The sequence below is a fragment of the Theobroma cacao genome, chromosome 6 (assembly GCF_053813885.1).
Source record: "Theobroma cacao isolate CCN51 chromosome 6, ASM5381388v1, whole genome shotgun sequence".
Lineage (NCBI taxonomy): Eukaryota > Viridiplantae > Streptophyta > Magnoliopsida > Malvales > Malvaceae > Theobroma > Theobroma cacao.
This window is the reverse complement of record NC_142644.1, coordinates 21,950,580-21,969,037: the sequence shown is the minus strand read 5'-3', so window position 1 is coordinate 21,969,037 and position 18,458 is coordinate 21,950,580. Positions and strand designations below refer to the sequence as shown.

Below are 18,458 nucleotides of genomic sequence, written 5' to 3'. Positions count from 1 at the left end.
AAAGCCAAACCCAAGGTCCCTTCCATATCCAAACCCCTCAACCTCAAAATTCCCAAAATAAAAAAATATTAAGACGAAAGATAAAATATAAATATTATATTGCAAACCCTTTTACTCTTTGGATCTCTCTCGTCTCTCTCTCACTACTAGGGTTTTGCGTCTGCTTTTGCTCTGTTCTGCTCTTATGTAAGTCCCATTCCATTCGCTCTTCTTTATTATCTACATCTTAATCTCTTTATTTCTATTTGGCCTTTAATTCACAATTCTTCTTTTCTTTTCTTTTTTATGAATATCTTGCTAGATTTTCTCTTTTTCTGGCTTTAAAATTGAGGCACGCATATCTTTGTTAAGCGAATTTGTTAAGTTTCATGACATTCTTGAATACCCAGTTCGTAACAAACGTCAGATTCTTGTTTGTTTGCTGGAAAAGCGCACGAAAGTAGCGTGAATGAAGTTAATTCTTTAGTTCTGCTTTCTCTTTCCTTTGGCTCAAGAGGCCATTTTTATTGAAGGTATTGATGTTTAAAAATAAAAAATAAAATTAATTTCTTATTTGTAAGTTTATATCTCTTTTATGTTAAACCCTTTGTTCTGGGGTTTCACACAAAATGTTGGCTTTTTGCTCTTTCCACCCCCCCAAAATTCTTGTATTTAGATATGCTAAAGAAAAGGGGTTTTCCCCTGTTTCAGATAGGTTGGTTCTGTTATCGAAATGGCAATCATTTCTTGCTCTGTTTGTTTATTTATTGTTTTTTTTAAATCTTCTAGTATTCTGATAGTTGTGCTAGTTGGCCAACTTTTGCTTCTAAAGTTTAGCTTTCATTTTTTGACTCTCTCTTTTTGTATGCCCCTTTGATTATCATTTCATATGGAATTCTGTTCTGTTGCCTTTTCCATTCTAGTTTATATATATTCTTGGGTGCTTTTCAGATTACTTTTTTTTTCCTTTTTTTTTCTAGATATAAAATGGTTTTCAGAAAATGTAATTTGTAATTCTAAGCTGAAGAAGAACTAGAAAAATGCTTAGAAATTGTCATTTATAGTGGACATTGGCTAGATGATTACTTCTGTTCTTGGTTTTAATTTCTTCTCACTACATTCTTTTGAGAGAGTTAAAGAGTTATTGATCAATGATTGATGAACCAGAGTAAACTTTTGATTTTTTGTCCCATATGATTTTAGTTTTTTTTGTATGTATGTGAAGAAAGGGTATTTGTTCAAGATTTTATTAGGCGTTTTCCCTCTTTTAGATAAGTTGACGATTACTGCTACTTTCTTAAGAGATTCTTGTGCTGACAGTTTCAGTAGTCTGGTAATGGGGAAGAATGCAATTTGATACCATAATGGGATTCAAGTTATACCTAACTATGACTTGAGCTTAGCATCTCTCTCTCTTGGGGGAGGGGGGGGGGGGGGGGGGGGGGGGGGGGGGGGGTGTTGATTTATTTCCCCTTTGCATTCTCTAATTTGGAACCTTTGCGTTTTTGGGGTCAATTTTTTCCAATTAAATGTCATTGAGGGCTGCGTGGTGGCAACATCAGTCAGAGCCTGCTGCTATATGTGGAAATTAGCTCGTGAAATTGTCCGTTCTCACTGATGCAAAATTGATTGCATGTGATATGTGAAACAACAAATTTGTTCTATTAGGGCAAGTTGCCTGCAGGTTTTGGATTAAGTTGTATTGAGATAGTATTAGTTATACCCGAATCTGTGCTTGAAAGTTTTTCCCTGCAGGAAGGACTTCTTGGATTTCATTGTGTTAAATTTTTGTATGTTTATAAGTAATCATTTTGTTGAGTTAAAATAGTTGAAATTTAAATCATATGTATGTATGGGTTTACCCAATATGCGGTTCGTTTATTTTAATTATACTTTTGTTCATGTTCTGTGCACAATGGTGCTTCATAGGTTTTATTATGATTGACATGGGGACTTTGGACACGTCTTGTTTCCTTGGAAGTTAGCTTTTTCTATCCCAAACCTTTAACAGATCGATGCAGAGCCATATCACCAGTTGCCAGAAAAATTTACGTTTATGTGGACCTATGTTTGTGTTAATGTATTATTTATTATCGGACCATGCACTATGCATTGTTCCTAGATTTTAACGAGATTCTTATGGAAATCTGGGCATAAGTTCTGTCTGTTTATTGGTAAATATCCTTTGCGATTACATATTGGTGAGGAGTGTTAGCCTCTTGGGCATCTGTTTTACTGTTTATGTTCTAAGTTTTGCAGCTATTTCTCACTGTTCACTTATTATGGTTTGATGAAAAATTATAAGTTGGCAAAATTCATGTTAATTTGTCTTCTTATCATCTCATTGGATATATCATTTCTAATGATCTGCAGACCCTAGTTTCCACAAAAACATCCTGAAGTTTCGGTTTCTTGGCTTATTACTGCAATGGGGGATGCAGAAAATGCCCTTCCACCTTCAAAGAAGAGGGCTGCTGGAAGAGAACTTTCCCGGGATAACCCTGGTCTTGATGATGACGAAGATTCTTCTGAACAAGAGACTGGAACTTTTAAGAGGGCTAGTGATGAAGTGTTGGCAAACAGAAGAATAGTCAAAGTTCGCAGAAATCAAACCACTTCAACTGCCTCATCCAATCCTTTTTCTGCGATTCGCTTGGTTCCCCCTATGGAACCAACCATTACTGCTGAGACCCCTAGTGCCACCCCTGAATCCACCACAACCACCACTGAGGTTACAGCTGAAGCACCAATTGTCAATGAGAAAGAAGTTTCAGAAGATGGGAAAGATGATGTTAACAAATCTGAACAGAATAAAGATGGAAATAATCAGCAGTCAGAGAAAAAAACAGATGAAACGGAGCCTGGGTCGGCAAAGAGTGAAGGTGAGAGTATTAAACAGTATAAAAATAAAGAGGATGAGCCAGTTTCTGATGCTGTTGCTGATACGGAAAGTGCTGAGGATAAGGGCAGTAATGTTGTAAATGAAGAAATTCAAAAGGGGGCCAATGATGAAAAACCGGCAGGAGGTGGTAAGCCTGAGGATGAAGATAAGAAAGATGAAAAAACTGCAAACGAAGATAACAAAGATAAGAGTAGTGAAAATGCAGATTCAACTGCAGAAGGTGCGTCGTTGAGTTCATTCCAACAGCTTTCAAGTAGCCAAAATGCTTTCACTGGACTTGCTGGCACCGGATTCTCTACGACTTCATTCTCCTTTGGGTCTACTCAAAAGGATGGTTCTACTAGTTCTGTTCCACTTTTTGGGCAGAAAAATGACCAGCCTACCTTTGGTTTTGGTCTTTCGACAAATGGAAACTCTTCCCTCTTCAACGCATCAGGGACTTCAATTGTTTCTAAGAGTGAGGGCAGTGGTTTTCCAGCCATGCAGGAGGTTCCAGTTGAGACTGGAGAAGAGAATGAGAAAGTGGTATTCTTAGCTGATTCTGTGCTGTTTGAATTCATAGATGGGGGTTGGAAAGAGCGAGGGAAGGGAGAGCTTAAGGTGAATGTCTCTACAACTGGGACAGAAAGAGCCAGGCTACTCATGAGAGCTAAAGGAAATTACAGGTTGATTCTAAATGCAAGTCTTTACCCAGATATGAAGCTGACAAATATGGACAAGAAAGGTATCACTTTTGCCTGCATGAATTGTACCGGTGAAGAGAAGGAGGGGCTGTCCACATTTGCATTGAAGTTCAAGGATGCTTCCTTAGTCGAAGAGTTTCGTGCAGCTGTAATGGCACACAAAGGCAAGGCAGCTGCTGTTCTGAAGACACCAGAAAACTCTCCTAAAGCCTCAGAGGGTTGAAAGGTGTTTCGCTTAATGTGGTCTGTCCTGGACTTGCCAATTCCAGTTGTCCTTTTTCTTTGTGGAAGAAGGGTTCTTGCTTGGGTATGCTGAATCCTAAGCTCTTATATGTAGCAGAGTTAATAGAGTCCAATCCTTTTTGTTGTTAAATTGTGTAGCCTGCGGGAGAACGTTTCAGCTTGTTTTTTGTGTCAATCCTGGAATTAAACAACAGCATGATCTTCAAAGCTGTCAAGACATGCTATATTTGACTGTTATCACAGCTGTGCCCTTGGTCTGGGATTAAAATGTGGAATTGCTACGAGTCCTAAACTCTACCTTGATATCAGCTTTCGAGTCCAGAGAGTAGTGTTGTATCAGATATTATTCTACTGTAGTAGTACCAAAAATAGAGGTTTGTGGTACACTCCTGTTTGGGCAAAGGTTATAGGATATGGTGTCATCTCTAAAATAAATTCCCAATTTCCTTAATGAAGCTAGTTTTAAGATATTAGGATGTGTCTGCTATGATATGCACCATTATTATTATTATTATCATCCACTACATCAAGTGTCTCCTCGTTCTGCAGCTTATTCGGATTTTTTGCTTTCCAAATTCTGAAAACCTAGGAAGTAATGTTGATACATGTTGGAAAGAAAAACTTAAAAATTCACCAAAATAGAATTTAAATAAAAAAAATATATTTACTAAATAAATTAGATAAATAATAATATTAAAATAATATTATTTAATTTTGGCTAACAATATTATTTAATTCTATTATATCTTAATAATCATTGGAAAATTAGTATTTTAATTATATTAAATATTAATTTAAGTTAATATTAAATACTATAATTATATAAAACGTTGATTCATATTATTTAACATAATCACAATATCAATTAATTTTGTTTGAAAATTATATTACAAAATTTCATTAATTATTTTTAAATTTTATTATTTTAAATTATTTTATAAAATATTAAATTATTTCATCTAACATAAAATAATTTTGTAAAAATTTGAAACATTATATTATAAAATTCTATTAATAAATAGTATTATGAATTTATTATTTTATACTAATTAATAGTTTAGATGAAAAAAATTATCCAATATTGATTAATATTACAAAATCATTATATTATTTATAAATTCTTAAATTATAAATAACTATAATATTATTATATTCTTAATTATTCATAATTAATAAGTTATTAAATCATCAAATATCTACTAATTATTAAATTATATTATATTAATATATGACATTAAACTATATAATATGAATATTATAAAATATAGACAAATTATAATTTTTAATTTATATTCACTATTTTCGATATTTTTCAAAAAAATTTCATATTCTAATATAACTAATTGTTGATTTTGAAGTTTTTAATATTTAATTAAATGTTTTCCAATTTATTAGTATTTTATTTTAAATTTATATTATTTTAGATTAATTCATTATCTAATTAACTTTTATTATAACATTAATATTATTTTTTAAATTAGAACATTAAACCCACTTATGAACAGTGTCAAAGACGAAAACATTGTTCACGTAAACAATGAATGTAAGAAATTCTTGCTTCCCAAAATTTTAGAAATTTTGTTTTCGTTTATGAATTCTATTGTTATTTAAAAAAAAACTGAAAATGAAAATAGAAAACAGAAAACAAAAGGGAGGTCTAACTGCACCTTAGTTTCGTTTGATTGATATTTTTATTGTAAAATATATAAAAAAAGTGAAAGTAAAAAAAAAAAATATAAAAAATATCAAACAAACACAATTTTAGATTTCATTTAATTGGTGATTATACCATTTGCTTTTTGTTTTTGGAAGCAAAAAGGTTAAAAATGCATTTTGATACAAAAAAAAAATTTTTTTTAAAGAGTTTAATAGAAAATGTATTTTTTTTCATATTATTTTTTATTTAGACTAAACATAATCTTAGAATCAAGAGTTTACACGCATACAGATTCATTTCTACAGATTTCATTTAAGGGCATGAAAACCTCACTTCTTTGGAGCCCAAGAATTTTGCCTGAAGTGGCTAATTTTTTTATTATTTAGTTTAAAAATATTAGTGTCCGTGAAATCATGTACACATAGTAGGAACTATATAATATAGCTCTCTTGATACCGTTATGAACGTAAGGTACGTACTTGCTCTTGTCCAAAGATATGTTAGTATTTTAATATACAATTTGTGGCCAACATTTAATTTTATTATAACAAAGAGGGAACTACATTTCACATAAGTCACTTCACACTTGCTTGTTTATGGTGTAGTAATAGTTCTTTTATTAGAGTGTCAAATTTCATTATTGAGAATTTGTATTTAAGAAAATCTTTCAAATGCAGACAACATGCATTTACGTCTTGAAGAACTTGAAACATTGGATGAGAAAAGGTTGAAAATACACAATGTCTAAACTGCTATCAAGCTTGATTATTCTAAAGCTTTCAACAAGAAAGTTAAACCATGATCATTTCAAGTTGGAGACTAAGTTCTTGTGATGAGAAGATCCATAAATATTTCATATCGTATTGACATCAAGTTTCTTTCAAAATGGGATGGGGAGTATGTTTTCCAAGAAGTTTACACTAACGATGCGTGCAAGATTGTTGATTAAGTTGGAGTAAGGGTTAACCCAATCAATGGCAAGTTCTTAAAACGCTATTATGCTTAAAGATTAAATGCACATTAGTAAGAGCCTAAACTACCCTTAAGAAAAACATCCCTCTAAGTTGAAAATCTTTAAAAAGACGACTTAAGTAAATACGTGATCAGCTTGATCTCATTGTCAAGTTCAATCAACCAAAAAAAAAAAAAAGTTTTTTGGATTAAAGATGATTCAAATATTTGCAATGATGAAACTACCAAGTTGACAAGGATAATCAAGGAATAAATCAAGTTTGTATTTCTCTTGAAATTTCATGATTCAAGCCATCTAATTGCAAGCGAAGCAAATTGCTTTAGCTAGTTGAATTTCTTGAAAGCTTAATATGTGATCAACACAAAGGTCGAATGTAAAAGTGTTTCCAAATGTTGGTCTTAAAAACTCAAGGAAAATCGTTAGAGTGCCAAAGTGTCTTCCAACTCAATAATAATAGCCTTATTGTGTCGAACACGCACGTAGCTAAAGTAGATGATAGATACATAATCATGAGTGTCCTATTATCAATGATGATCTCATCTCTATTTATGAAAATAAGTTAACATTCCACATCAAATTTGCATGAATCAACTCAAGTGCTTCATCTTCACCAAAACATTTGACTTTGTAAATTTATTAAAAAGTAATTTATATATTAATATTTAAATATTACATTGAAAGATAAAAAAATTATTTTTATAATTTAAAATTTTATTAAAAAAATCATAACTTAAACAAAATTCAAACTTTATATCAAATGAGTTATAAGTAGATGAATGATTGCTTGGTGACATATATTGAAAAAAATATATTTGATAATGTTTTGTCTTATGTTATGAATTTACATTTTTTTTAATTTAATATTAAATCTTCTAATTTATAAATTTTAATATATTCATATTTTTTAATTATTATTATTATTATTTTAATTATAATACTATCCAAAAAAATTTCTAAATCCGATACGTGAAAACCCATGGAGTGAAGATTTCACCACTCTGCATATCGCAAATCTCCCATTATGCATCACAAATCAGTGGCTAACAACCATTTGTAACAATTTCTCACGAGTCATTGGGACTTATCTTCCTTTTAGACAGCCAAGGCGTGATAGAAAGTGTGGGTTCGCGCGATTCCATTTGATGGACGAGGCAAACATATTTATTCAGAAATTAAATGGAGAAAGATTTTTTTAGCATTGTCGTGCCCTTAGCTTGGCCAAGTGTCCCCGACCTAAGGCTGTTTGCAGGCCAAGAAGCTCAAATCTTAACCACCAAATCCCTAAAAACCATGAGCACAGCATACCCAGAACTCAGAGCAATCAGAACTGGGGATCTGCCCAAATCAATGAAAGAAACTAAGGTAAGTCTTATCTTCAAGCTCTTGTGGGGTCTCAATCGAAATCAGGTAATATGTTTGACCCACCTCAACCGCCTCCTCCTCCTCCCTTAAACTGCTCTGTTAAGTTTTGTTTGGGTCATATTGAAGTGGAAACCCTTCATTGGCTTGAGAGATGTGCTGTGAGATATTCAAAAAATTAGCAAGAACCAGATGATATTCTGAGAGGAATAAAAGGCTTTGACAAAATGGGTTATGATGTGGAGAAGCTTTCTTGTTTTTACTATATTATTTCTATTGAAATGACACGAAACTCATAGATAGATAACAATTATCGTACATAATAAAAAATAAAAATTTTTAAGGTTACATGTCATATTGTTAAAAACTTAAAATTATTTTGGTAGTTTTAATATAAACAAAATTTAAAAAGAGTAACCTAGTCAAGTGATATCGTAATCACGATATCAAGTCCTCTTGAGTAGGAGAAGAGTCTTGTTTCTATTCAAGTCTGTGTACACCACAAAGGGAGGAAGAACTCAAGTTACCTAAGCGTTTGGCCTTCAATAGTTGCACACACAGCTACACTTGAACCTTCACATGGAAGGAGCTTTCTCAATTATGCCTTTGTGCTAATAAGGTGGACAATAACTTGTCTTCTCCATACAATTATACTTCTCCTAGCTGAATCACAAAGTTAGAAAACTATTTTCAAAGTCACTCAAGGAAGTGTGAGATTAGAGTTTCTTATTAGTTTTCTGATGATTCAAAAACTTAATTTGTGTGTCTCACTTATTTTACGAGGAATAGTTGAAAAGTGATATTTATATTTAAGTTAATTAACTTCTTAAATTGTAAATAAGACCTCAATATTATGATCTTTTATAATATTGATCAAACATTTAATTAAATATTTTTAATTAAGTTATTGTAAATTAAAATTAAAATTATATTAAATTTACTTTATTTATTTACAATTAAGATTTTAATATTATAACTAATTATAATATTGACTTTATACTTAACTAATTTATTTTAATTAATTCTTTCAAAATAAAAAATGGATTATGGTGTGAAGAGGCTTTCTGGTTTTTATTATAGTATTTCCTTCCCTGATGATCAATCTTTTGCGCAAGCCAAAGCAAACAGTTGGGATTGGTTAGGTGAATGGTTTAATAATCTCAAACCATGGTCTTCTAATTTGGTGCCTCAAGAACGACGCTGTTGGTTGTCAATTACAGGGGTTCCGGTGCTCCCTTGGAATAATAGCACTTTTCATTGAATTGGAAGTCTTTGGGGTACGTTTCACACTCTCGGGGAGGAGTCATCAAAGTCTTGACTCTTTTGAACGAGCTACTATGCTCATTACAACAAAGCTAGCTGAGACAATTTAGAAAATATACAGTTAGCTGTGGGCAATCAGATTTTTAGTATTTATGTTTGTGAATTTTCCCCAGAATGTATTCTTGATTGCCCAGGTTGTATTCCTCCTCTAGAAGAGGATCCCCTATCTTCGGGTTCATCAACCTCCGATGATTGGTGTGAATTGGAGTGCCGCAGTAACCTTCTCTCAGGGACTATTGTGCAAACAGAGGATCACCAAGCACAGCAAAGACATCATGATCCGAATCCGGTGTTAGAAGAGGAACCATCCATTGAGCCTAATCCATCATCACCCTTGTCAGACACAGTGTGTTAAGGAACCGTTGGAAAACTGTTATTCTGAAGATAATGGTGTTTCTAAAACTCTACCAGAAATTTGCTAGAAAAGTTACGTTCTCAGAAGATATCTCGAGTGGTCAAGGGCGGAAGAATGGGCTCTAAAAGGTATGGGAAACAGAAAAAAAAGGGGATTATTAAACAGAACAAGAGAATTCTTCTCCATAACACTGAAAGTCCCTTTGCCAACTCTTCTCTCTGTGATGGGGATTTTAAGAATAGAGATGCAATAATTACAAGTGAAGCGAAAAAGTATTTGGGATTTGAGTAAACAATTGGGGTTTTATTCGCAAGATTCTGAACAAGAAGTTTTGGACAAATTGGAAAGGATGGAAAGGAACATTGCCTGTAGGAATCCTTAAATTCTCAATTCAGATGGTTTTCATTTTATTGAGATTCTTGATTCTGGGAACCTAATGTATATTCTTTTAGTCTCATCTTTTTTGGATTTCCATCTTTTGGAAAGCTTTCTTTGCTTGGGTTTAATAGCTGCTTTATGTCTATTTGGGGAGTCTCTTTCCGTTTCTTCATGCCGTTTCCCTCTTCATGGTTCACTGCTAATATTCGCGCTATCAAGTGTTGAGTTGTTTTCTTGAGCATTGATTTCCAGGCTAACTCTTGCTTGGATTTCATTTTGTGGGGCTTGTTGAATTTTTTGTTGAGTACTTTTCATGTATGGGCTCCATGCATAAGGCGTTTCTAAGAATAGGCCTTCCCATAATTTTAACTGTTTTTATCCAAGAGAAATAAAATTTAGATAAAATTATCCTTAATGAATCCGACCCATTCGTTAAGGTCCGCGCGTCAACCCGAAACCTATTAACGGGTCAAGTGTGTTAATATGGTCCACAACTCAGTTCTCATGGACAGAGCGTACATCTATTCAGAAGCAATTTTGTCAAAAGCATTCCTCACTGGTTCAACTTTCGAGCATTTTCGCAATGGTAGGGGCATTTTGGAGTGGTTATTATTCACATAAAGGGTTTTCACATATTGAGCAGTGAGAGGAAGTTGACATTACGCAGAGAAAGGTATAATATTTTTTTATTTTATTTTGAACCATGCAGAGCAATGGTTATGCTTCATGTTTAGGGTTTAGGTTTTTTAGCATAAACCTATACATATTGCTTGTTCATATTGATATTCTTGTTGTTTGAAATTGTCGAATGTAAACATAAAGGTGGTACTGTTGGTGTTGTTGGGGTGGAAAGGTGATCGGGTATGTGTGACTGGTTGATATGTATGCGTTATGATCCTTTGATAGGAATTGGGTTGAGGGTTTAGATATTGCGTGATTGAGGGTTTAGGTGAGTAATTGTTCTTAGCATTGCGTGACATGTTTAAAGATCATTGCGTGACTTGTTTATAGATCATTGCGTGATTTAATGTTAGTAATTGCGTGACTAATTGATAATTCATAACTGCATGAAATTTATGTGTATGAAATTGGGTTCATTCTGTATTATTTTGGGTGAATTGTAATGCTTTAATATGTATATGTTTATTTACTTAATAATCCATGCTCGACACTTGTATTAATTATTCTGTATCAGGATTGTCTAAAAACAGTTAAAATTATTGTGAGGGTTATTTTTTGAGTGAGCTCCTGAGGAGGGCTATTTGTCAGAAATTCCTCTTACTCTTTTGATAATATACAATGATGGTATTAAGGCGACTAAAATGGGAATGTTATCTGTTTAATGTTGCAGATGGCCAACACAGGAACAGAGCAGGATAATGTGGAGTCTTTGCTTTATGTGTCGAGGCATTAGTGGGGGTTCAATGTTGGCATTAACATCCACTGTAAGTGGTCACAACTGCACATGATACGTGAGATGCTGTGTAAAGTAAACGAGTTGTAAAACTTTAAGAGAACATGCTTCGGGCATATGATGGATGTCGAATCGGAGAAGAGTTTATTCTGCGCCAGTCTCATGCACAACCTAATGTTGCGCAGAATCAACGAACTTGATGCCATCGAGGGTAAGTTATGGTTTGCAATAAGGAAAACAAAGGCCCGATTTTTGAAGAGGGAGTTCTGTCTGGTGACAGGACTAAAGTTTGGTGCCCTGCCAACCCTTATTGTGAATCCCTATGAGGCCTTCCCTGGAGGAATTCACCTATGATATTGGGGACTGGGGAACAAGGTGAAGATACAACAGGTTTTAGATACGTTTAAGGGAGGGCAGTTTCAACAAGAGGGAGACGAGACAAAGATGGCCCTCGTCTTGATCGCATTTAATGTTTTATTCGGTCAAGACTACAGATGATCAGTGATTCCATGGTTGTTGTCGCTAGTTGAGAACATCGACGAGTGGAATGCGTTCCCATGGGGCACATATGTTTAGAGTTTGACCGTCAATTATTTGATGAGGGGTTTCAAACCTCTTGCTGTGGGCGTACTAGAGAAGAAACGCTACCACCTCTACGGATTTATATGGGTGTTTCAGGTAGTGTGCCATACTTTAATGTTTATCATTATCATTATTCTTTTTGCATAAGAATTTATGAGGTGAGTAATCTAAAAAATGTTTCACAATTTATGTGCAGTTTTGGGCGTTGGAAGCAATTCTTGAAATCAGAAGCTTGTTTGGAAGGCAGCTCCAGTCTGGATAGCTTTGGCCAAGAATGTTGAAATGACATTGTGACTAGAGGCCTATAGGCTTCCACGCCAATATTGCAAGTTTAGAGAGAGAGGGCAAGGTGAGTAAAGAAACCATATTTTTTTCTTTTTATTAAATTTTATTTTTATTATCATAGGGTAGCGAGGGTTATACCTAATGGCAATGTATGTTTTGGTGCAGTTGTGCGCAGTGAGGACGTTGGAGCCAACTGTAGAAGAGATGTTGACCGCATATTGGGCCGACATTGACTTCAATATCTTCGAGGGGCAACAATACGTTCCATTATGGAAGTTGGAGGGTTAATCAGAATTTGGTCCCCAATAAAAGAGGAAGATAATGGACCATAAAGGGAAAAGTACGATAAGATGAGTTGTTAAGCGGAGACGCACTGCGGACGAAGAGGTCCATTCCCAGTTTGCTGCTACTCGATGGCAAGTGCTGCTGAGGTGCCTGATTCTCCTAATGCAGCTTTTCATGCTGCTTCTCCTGCTGTTTCTCCTACTGCTGCTACTACTGTGACTCCTCACGTTGTTCCTCATCTTGCTTTTGCTGTTACCCCTCATTGTCAAGCGCACAACCCGTCGCTGCGTCCGTAAATGATTACGAGCATTAAGCGAGAGCTGCAACATATGCAAACACAGTGGAAGAAAGACCTACAGTCATTGCAGACAGATATGCAGATACAGATGCATGCAATGCAGTTGGAGATCCAACGGGTGATGTAGATGCAGATGCAGTCACTGTATCAGCATATCCAGTAGTCACTGCAAAGGTTGGAGGATTGGATTGTTGATCGGCTGATCGACTGTTATGAGGTATGAGCTTTTATGTTTTTCATCGTGTGAGTTATAACATGTACAGTGTCATTGTATACACTGTTCTAATGTGTTTGATTTTTTCAACCGTTTAAGGTTGATCGATGGGTGAAGAGGATGGTGCATATGAGAAAGAGGGTAGAGGTATTGGGGTTGATCTTGACGATGTAGGTGGCATAAATCAATCAATTGCATTTGCTCGAAGCTCACCTCCCATTGGCCCGATTGAACATCATCCTGTTCCTATCCTATCTCCACTAGAGGCAGCCCAGCATTCTCAGCGCACACCTTCTCATGAGGCTCCACCTCTTGCTGAGGTCGAAGAGGCACCTCATCTTGCGAGTAGTCGAACTATAACTACCCCACGTCATGCTGTTGTCCCAACTCCACTAGAGGCCCCCCCGCATGGTGAGATCACACCTTTTTCTGAGGCTCCACCTCGACCTTAGGTCGAAAATTCATGTGTGAGCTTAGCCAACAAATACCTTCGAAGCCCATACGTTAACCCGCTATTAGTCCAACGCAAAGCAAAAGATGATTTGAAGGACAAATATGACTCCTTCATGAAAAATGAGCAAGCCAAGTAAAATGATAACAGTACACGATATTAGGGTTAACGGTTCTAGGGTATTTATTCCATATATCTTTTGATGTGGGTATTATAAATATGCAGTGTTAACATTCTGGGAATTGAAGGACAGAAGGGCCCTAATTTTTTTCGGTGATTGGAGACGCCGAATGAGTTGTTAGACAACCAACACATTGACCCATGCATCAGTGTGTTGTGTAAGCGGGCGCGCGAGCACCATCGACAACTCTACAAGCAGAGAATATGCATCATTGACACCAGCTTCTATGTAAGTATATTATACATTAATGAGTTGTAATTATTCAAATGTATGGGGTGTGTATTAGTTAATTGCATCTAAATATTGTGCGTAACGTAATTGACAGCTAATTTTGCTAGGGCTGACCTAAGGAATGAATCCTCCCCCGACCGATAAGACATTCCAGGTGAGTTAGGCGGTAATGCCAGACCATGTGCTTGAGTATGTGAGGGGTGGGAGTCCTCTGTGGGGTTTGCCATGGCATGAGGTTGACTTAATTCTCGTACCTTGCTATTTTGACGGCCACTAGGTGGTAGTCCACATCAACTTGGTGAGTTGGAGTATGATGTTAATGGACTCATCGTATAGTCGGGCAGAAGCAATGAAGTCAGGCTTGCGTGATCAGCAGATGAGTCCACTAACATCATTGTTTCCCATTATATGCCACAAGGCCGGGTACTTTGCCAGCTCACGTCGTCAAAAGCGACCTTTGACACGGATGAGATATAAGTTAATTGCAAAGACCCCGATACAGAAAGATTCGCACAATTGCAAGGATTGGGTTATCGCCTCCTTGCAGTGGTTGATGTCTTCGGAGGGTCATACACTCAAGACAAACGCCATAGACGGCATTCGAAAAATATTTGCCCTTGAGATTTTTGCAAATAGCATCAATAGTGAAATTTTTTAATTTGTCTATTCTTTTTCAATATGTAAATAACATTGTTTTGTATCATATCCATATTATTCTTTCCTATTATTTGTTGTATCATTTACATTTTTTTCATTTTTTGTATCATTTAACAAAAAAGAAAAAGGGCAATAAGAACAACATTGTTTCTTTCTTATTCATATCTTAAAGTCTGTTAGTATTTTGCGCAATTTACATGCCACCGTTCATGAGTTTACATATGCCAACACCCCCATTTACTTTATAGCCTATATGAGATGTTGAATTACATTGCGTGACATAGGGTTGTAACCAGTTCATATTGATTTGCGTGAATGGTGGAGATGGAATGGTGTCACCAGTTGATATTGATTCGCATGAGTATTTGATATGGAATCACACAACTACTCAATTTTGAATCATGTGAGTAGTTAATATGGAATCGTGTGACTAATCGATTTGGAATGGAGTAACTATTAAATATGGAATCGCGTGAACCGTTAAAATTTAGAATCACGTGAGTATTTAATATTGACTCTCGTGAGTAGTAAATATGGACTGCCACTAGTAGTTATTATGGAATCGTGTGACTAGTTATTATGGAATCGCGCTACTAGTTGATATATTTAAAATCTATCGATAGATATTTCGAATGCTTGGAAGATGAAACGCCAGCTATTGATATATTTAAAATCTATTGATAGATATTTTGAATGCTTGGAAGATGAAACAGTAGCTATCGATATATTTAAAATCTATCGATAGATATTTCGAATGCTTGTAAGATGAAAGGGCATCTATCGATATCTTTAAAATCTATCGATAGATATTTCGAATGGTTGGAAGATGAAATGGCAGCTATCGATATGTTTAAAATCTATTGATAGATATTTCGAATGCTTGGAAGATGAAATGGTATTTATCGATATATTTAAAAGCTATCGATAGATATTTCGAATGCTTGGAAGATGAAATGGCAGCTATCGATATATTTAAAATCTATCGATAGATATTTTGAATGCTTGGAAGATGAAACGGTATCTATCGATATATTTAGAATCTATCGATAGATATTTTGCTCATAGACCACCCATGTCGCTGCCTTGTTCTCACCACCGATGCCTCCAAAACCCTCTCACCCTCAAAACCTCTGAAGTTACTTGTCAATTTGTCAGACCCTAAACTGTTTAAAGGGTTTCCTTGTCAAGTTTCACCCACGAACTCACAAATTAACCGAACTCATTTTCCCATTCTGTCGATTAAATCATTTACGTCATACTCTTTGACATCTCTATCGAATCATTTTGCCTCAAAACACCGGAAGCCTCCAAATTTGATATTGATTTGCACGAGTATTTGATATGGAATCACGTGACTACTCAATTTTGAATCATGTGATTAGTTAATATGGAATCGCCTGACTAATCGATTTTGAATCGCGTGACTATTAAGTATGGAATTGCCTGAACCGTTAAGATTTAGAATCGCATGAGTATTTGATATTGATTCGCGTGAGTAGTAAATATGGAGTGGTGTTAGTATTTATTATGGAATCGTGTGATTAGTTATTATGGAATCGCGTTACTAGTTTATATTGAGTCGCGTCAGTAGTATCTATGGATTGGCGTTACCACTTGTTATGGAATCGCGTGACTAGTTGATATGAAATCACGTGACTAATTGATATGGAATCGCGTGACTAGTTGATATGGGATTATCGTGTGTCATGTTCTTTGAAGAAGGGGGTAACCCAATTATGGTGGACAATATCAAAATCAAACCATAACCCAACCCCAACCACCATCATAACAAAATATCCAGTTGAATACCCTAAACCCTCGACTAGAAAGTACCTTAAACACATGAAAGTTAAAGCACATGTTGAGCGAATATAAAAATAAACAAATCAATAAACAATATACCACAAATTGTTTAGTATTACAACATTCCTAATCCAGTTAACCCACAACTCTTAAAACATGAATCTTCATCTGCTCCGCTTGACTCAGCCAGAACCAATGACAACTGACTTTCTTTTTCTCTGAGGTTCATATGGGAGAAACCCATCTCATGACTGTTTCTTTCGGCTGCGCTTCTGCTGCTCGAACAATTGTATCTTTTCTTTGCATTAGAAGATTCTCAACATTTTGTATCCTCAATTTCAATGTCTGCATTCTAGCAGTTTGGTTACTGAGTTTCTCATCAATCCTCACAAGCTTATTATACATCACATCATTGGAAACAGGATCTGGAATAACTCTAGATGGACCACTAGATGGAGTATCATGGGCAGGATGAACTGGGCGGCCTTCGACAGAGTTGAATTGCTCATCAACATTCAAGTCATATCCCCTTTTCACGAACCATCCAATAGAGAGATTACGAAGCCTGCCACTGGTTCAATCAGCTAGATACCCATTGCTTTATATCCCTTTCTTCTTAACTAGAGCCGATATGTGTTCCCATATAGAAGGGTCGTCTCTTCCCCCAAGGTGTATGTTTTCCTTAAAGCTTTCCCAATCTACCACTTTCCCGCACGATATGATGGCATTCTCTATTACCTTATTCCTAGCAGCATGTGAGTTATCCCTAAATTGTGAGGTCGAGGACAGATCATTACCTGGTTCAATTGAAAAACCAATTAATGCGGTAGGCAGTTGAAGATCTAGTTTCCATTTCTTCCTTGATCGTAGGCTTGAGTATTCATCATCACCCATACTTTGGTCGCCATTGTCACTGACATTGGGTTTGCTTGAAGATGCGGCCATTGCTTAAGACAGTGCAGGACAGTTCAGCTTTAGTGGTTGAACTTACAACTAGACATAGGTTTAAGAGATTTTCATTTAATTATGGGCTAAGGTTTGGTATATTGCAAGGAATGTGATTTATGAGAATATCACTTTGCAACGTTTGGTATAACCAGGGGAATTGATGATTACAGGGAATGTCAATGTAATTGCTTAGAGGATTACATTGTAGTGTTTGGGAATATGACTTTACAACATAGTTTGTAAATTGACAAAATTACTCTTATGTATAAGAAACCGTCGAAGTTGAATAAACTTATAATTTTTAATATAAAATATGACTTTTCAATATTAATACTCTAAAATAATAAATAATCACATTGAAATAAAAACATTATAGTTTTTTAAATATTTTTAAAACTTCTGAAATGTTTATCAAATTCATAAATACTTATTATTGCGTAAACTAAATAAAATTAAAAATACTAATGGTCTTTTTTGAATTATGACCTGAGTAATATTCTCATATAAAAATATTATGCAATAATCATGTTGCAGTACCTTCTCTTCACCCTTAAACTAACTTTTGATAGTTTTGCATGAGTTGGATGCGATAGATATTTCGATTGGTTGGAAGATGAAACGACAGCTATCGATATATTTAAAATCTATCGATAGATTTTTCGAATGCTTGGAAGATGAAATGGTATCTATCGATAGATATTTCACTCATAGACCACCCATGCCGTTGCCTTGTTCTCAGCACCGATGCCTCCAAAACCCTCTCACCTTCAAAACCTTTGAAGTTACTTGTTAATTTGTCAGACCCTAAACTGTTTAAAGGGTTTCCCTGTCAAGTTTTGCCCACGAACTCACAAATTAACTGAACTCATTTTCTGATTCTGTCGATTATATCATTTACGTCACACTTTTTGACATCTCTACAGAATCATTTTACCTCAAAACACCAAAAGCCTTCAAATTTCTCATTTCCTAATTTGGAAAAATGAGTCTCAGAACTAAACGCACAAATGTGACTCAGAACAGTGGTTTAGGCAGCTCTGTTGGTGTGGAAACATCCTCAGCCTCAGTTGTGGGTTTTTTTTTGTAAAATTTTGCTCATCCATCACATGCTGAGAGATTCAATGCCAATTTCGCCAAACACAAGGTAATGCCCTAACGTATAATTGACTTTGATTATTTAAAGTCTATAGATTTCCCATACCTTGCGAACTTTGAAAATTTAGGATGGACACATTATTTACAATTGAATAGGAAATA

The 18,458-nt window shown here is 35.2% G+C and overlaps 1 protein-coding gene and 1 long non-coding RNA gene across 4 annotated transcripts; both read left to right on the top strand.

Moving 5' to 3' along the window:
* The first annotated feature begins 43 nt into the window (after positions 1-43).
* LOC18595882 (nuclear pore complex protein NUP50A) lies at positions 44-4,277 on the top strand. Its single transcript, XM_007024010.3, has 2 exons — positions 44-186; positions 2,353-4,277. The coding sequence occupies exon 2, from the start codon at positions 2,408-2,410 to the stop codon at positions 3,785-3,787; it is 1,380 nt and encodes a 459-aa protein (XP_007024072.3). The 5' UTR covers positions 44-186; positions 2,353-2,407; the 3' UTR covers positions 3,788-4,277.
* Positions 4,278-7,480: 3,203 nt separating this feature from the next.
* LOC108662374 (uncharacterized) lies at positions 7,481-14,576 on the top strand. Of its 3 annotated transcripts, XR_016027245.1 has the most exons (7): positions 7,482-7,799; positions 9,017-10,525; positions 11,204-11,944; positions 12,045-12,197; positions 12,299-12,933; positions 13,030-13,790; positions 13,901-14,576. It is a non-coding gene; the product is annotated as an uncharacterized LOC108662374 (long non-coding RNA). The 3 variants fall into 3 exon arrangements; XR_001928288.2 differs by having other exon boundaries at positions 7,481-10,525; XR_001928289.2 differs by having other exon boundaries at positions 7,481-10,525; positions 13,888-14,576.
* The last annotated feature ends 3,882 nt before the right edge of the window (positions 14,577-18,458 follow it).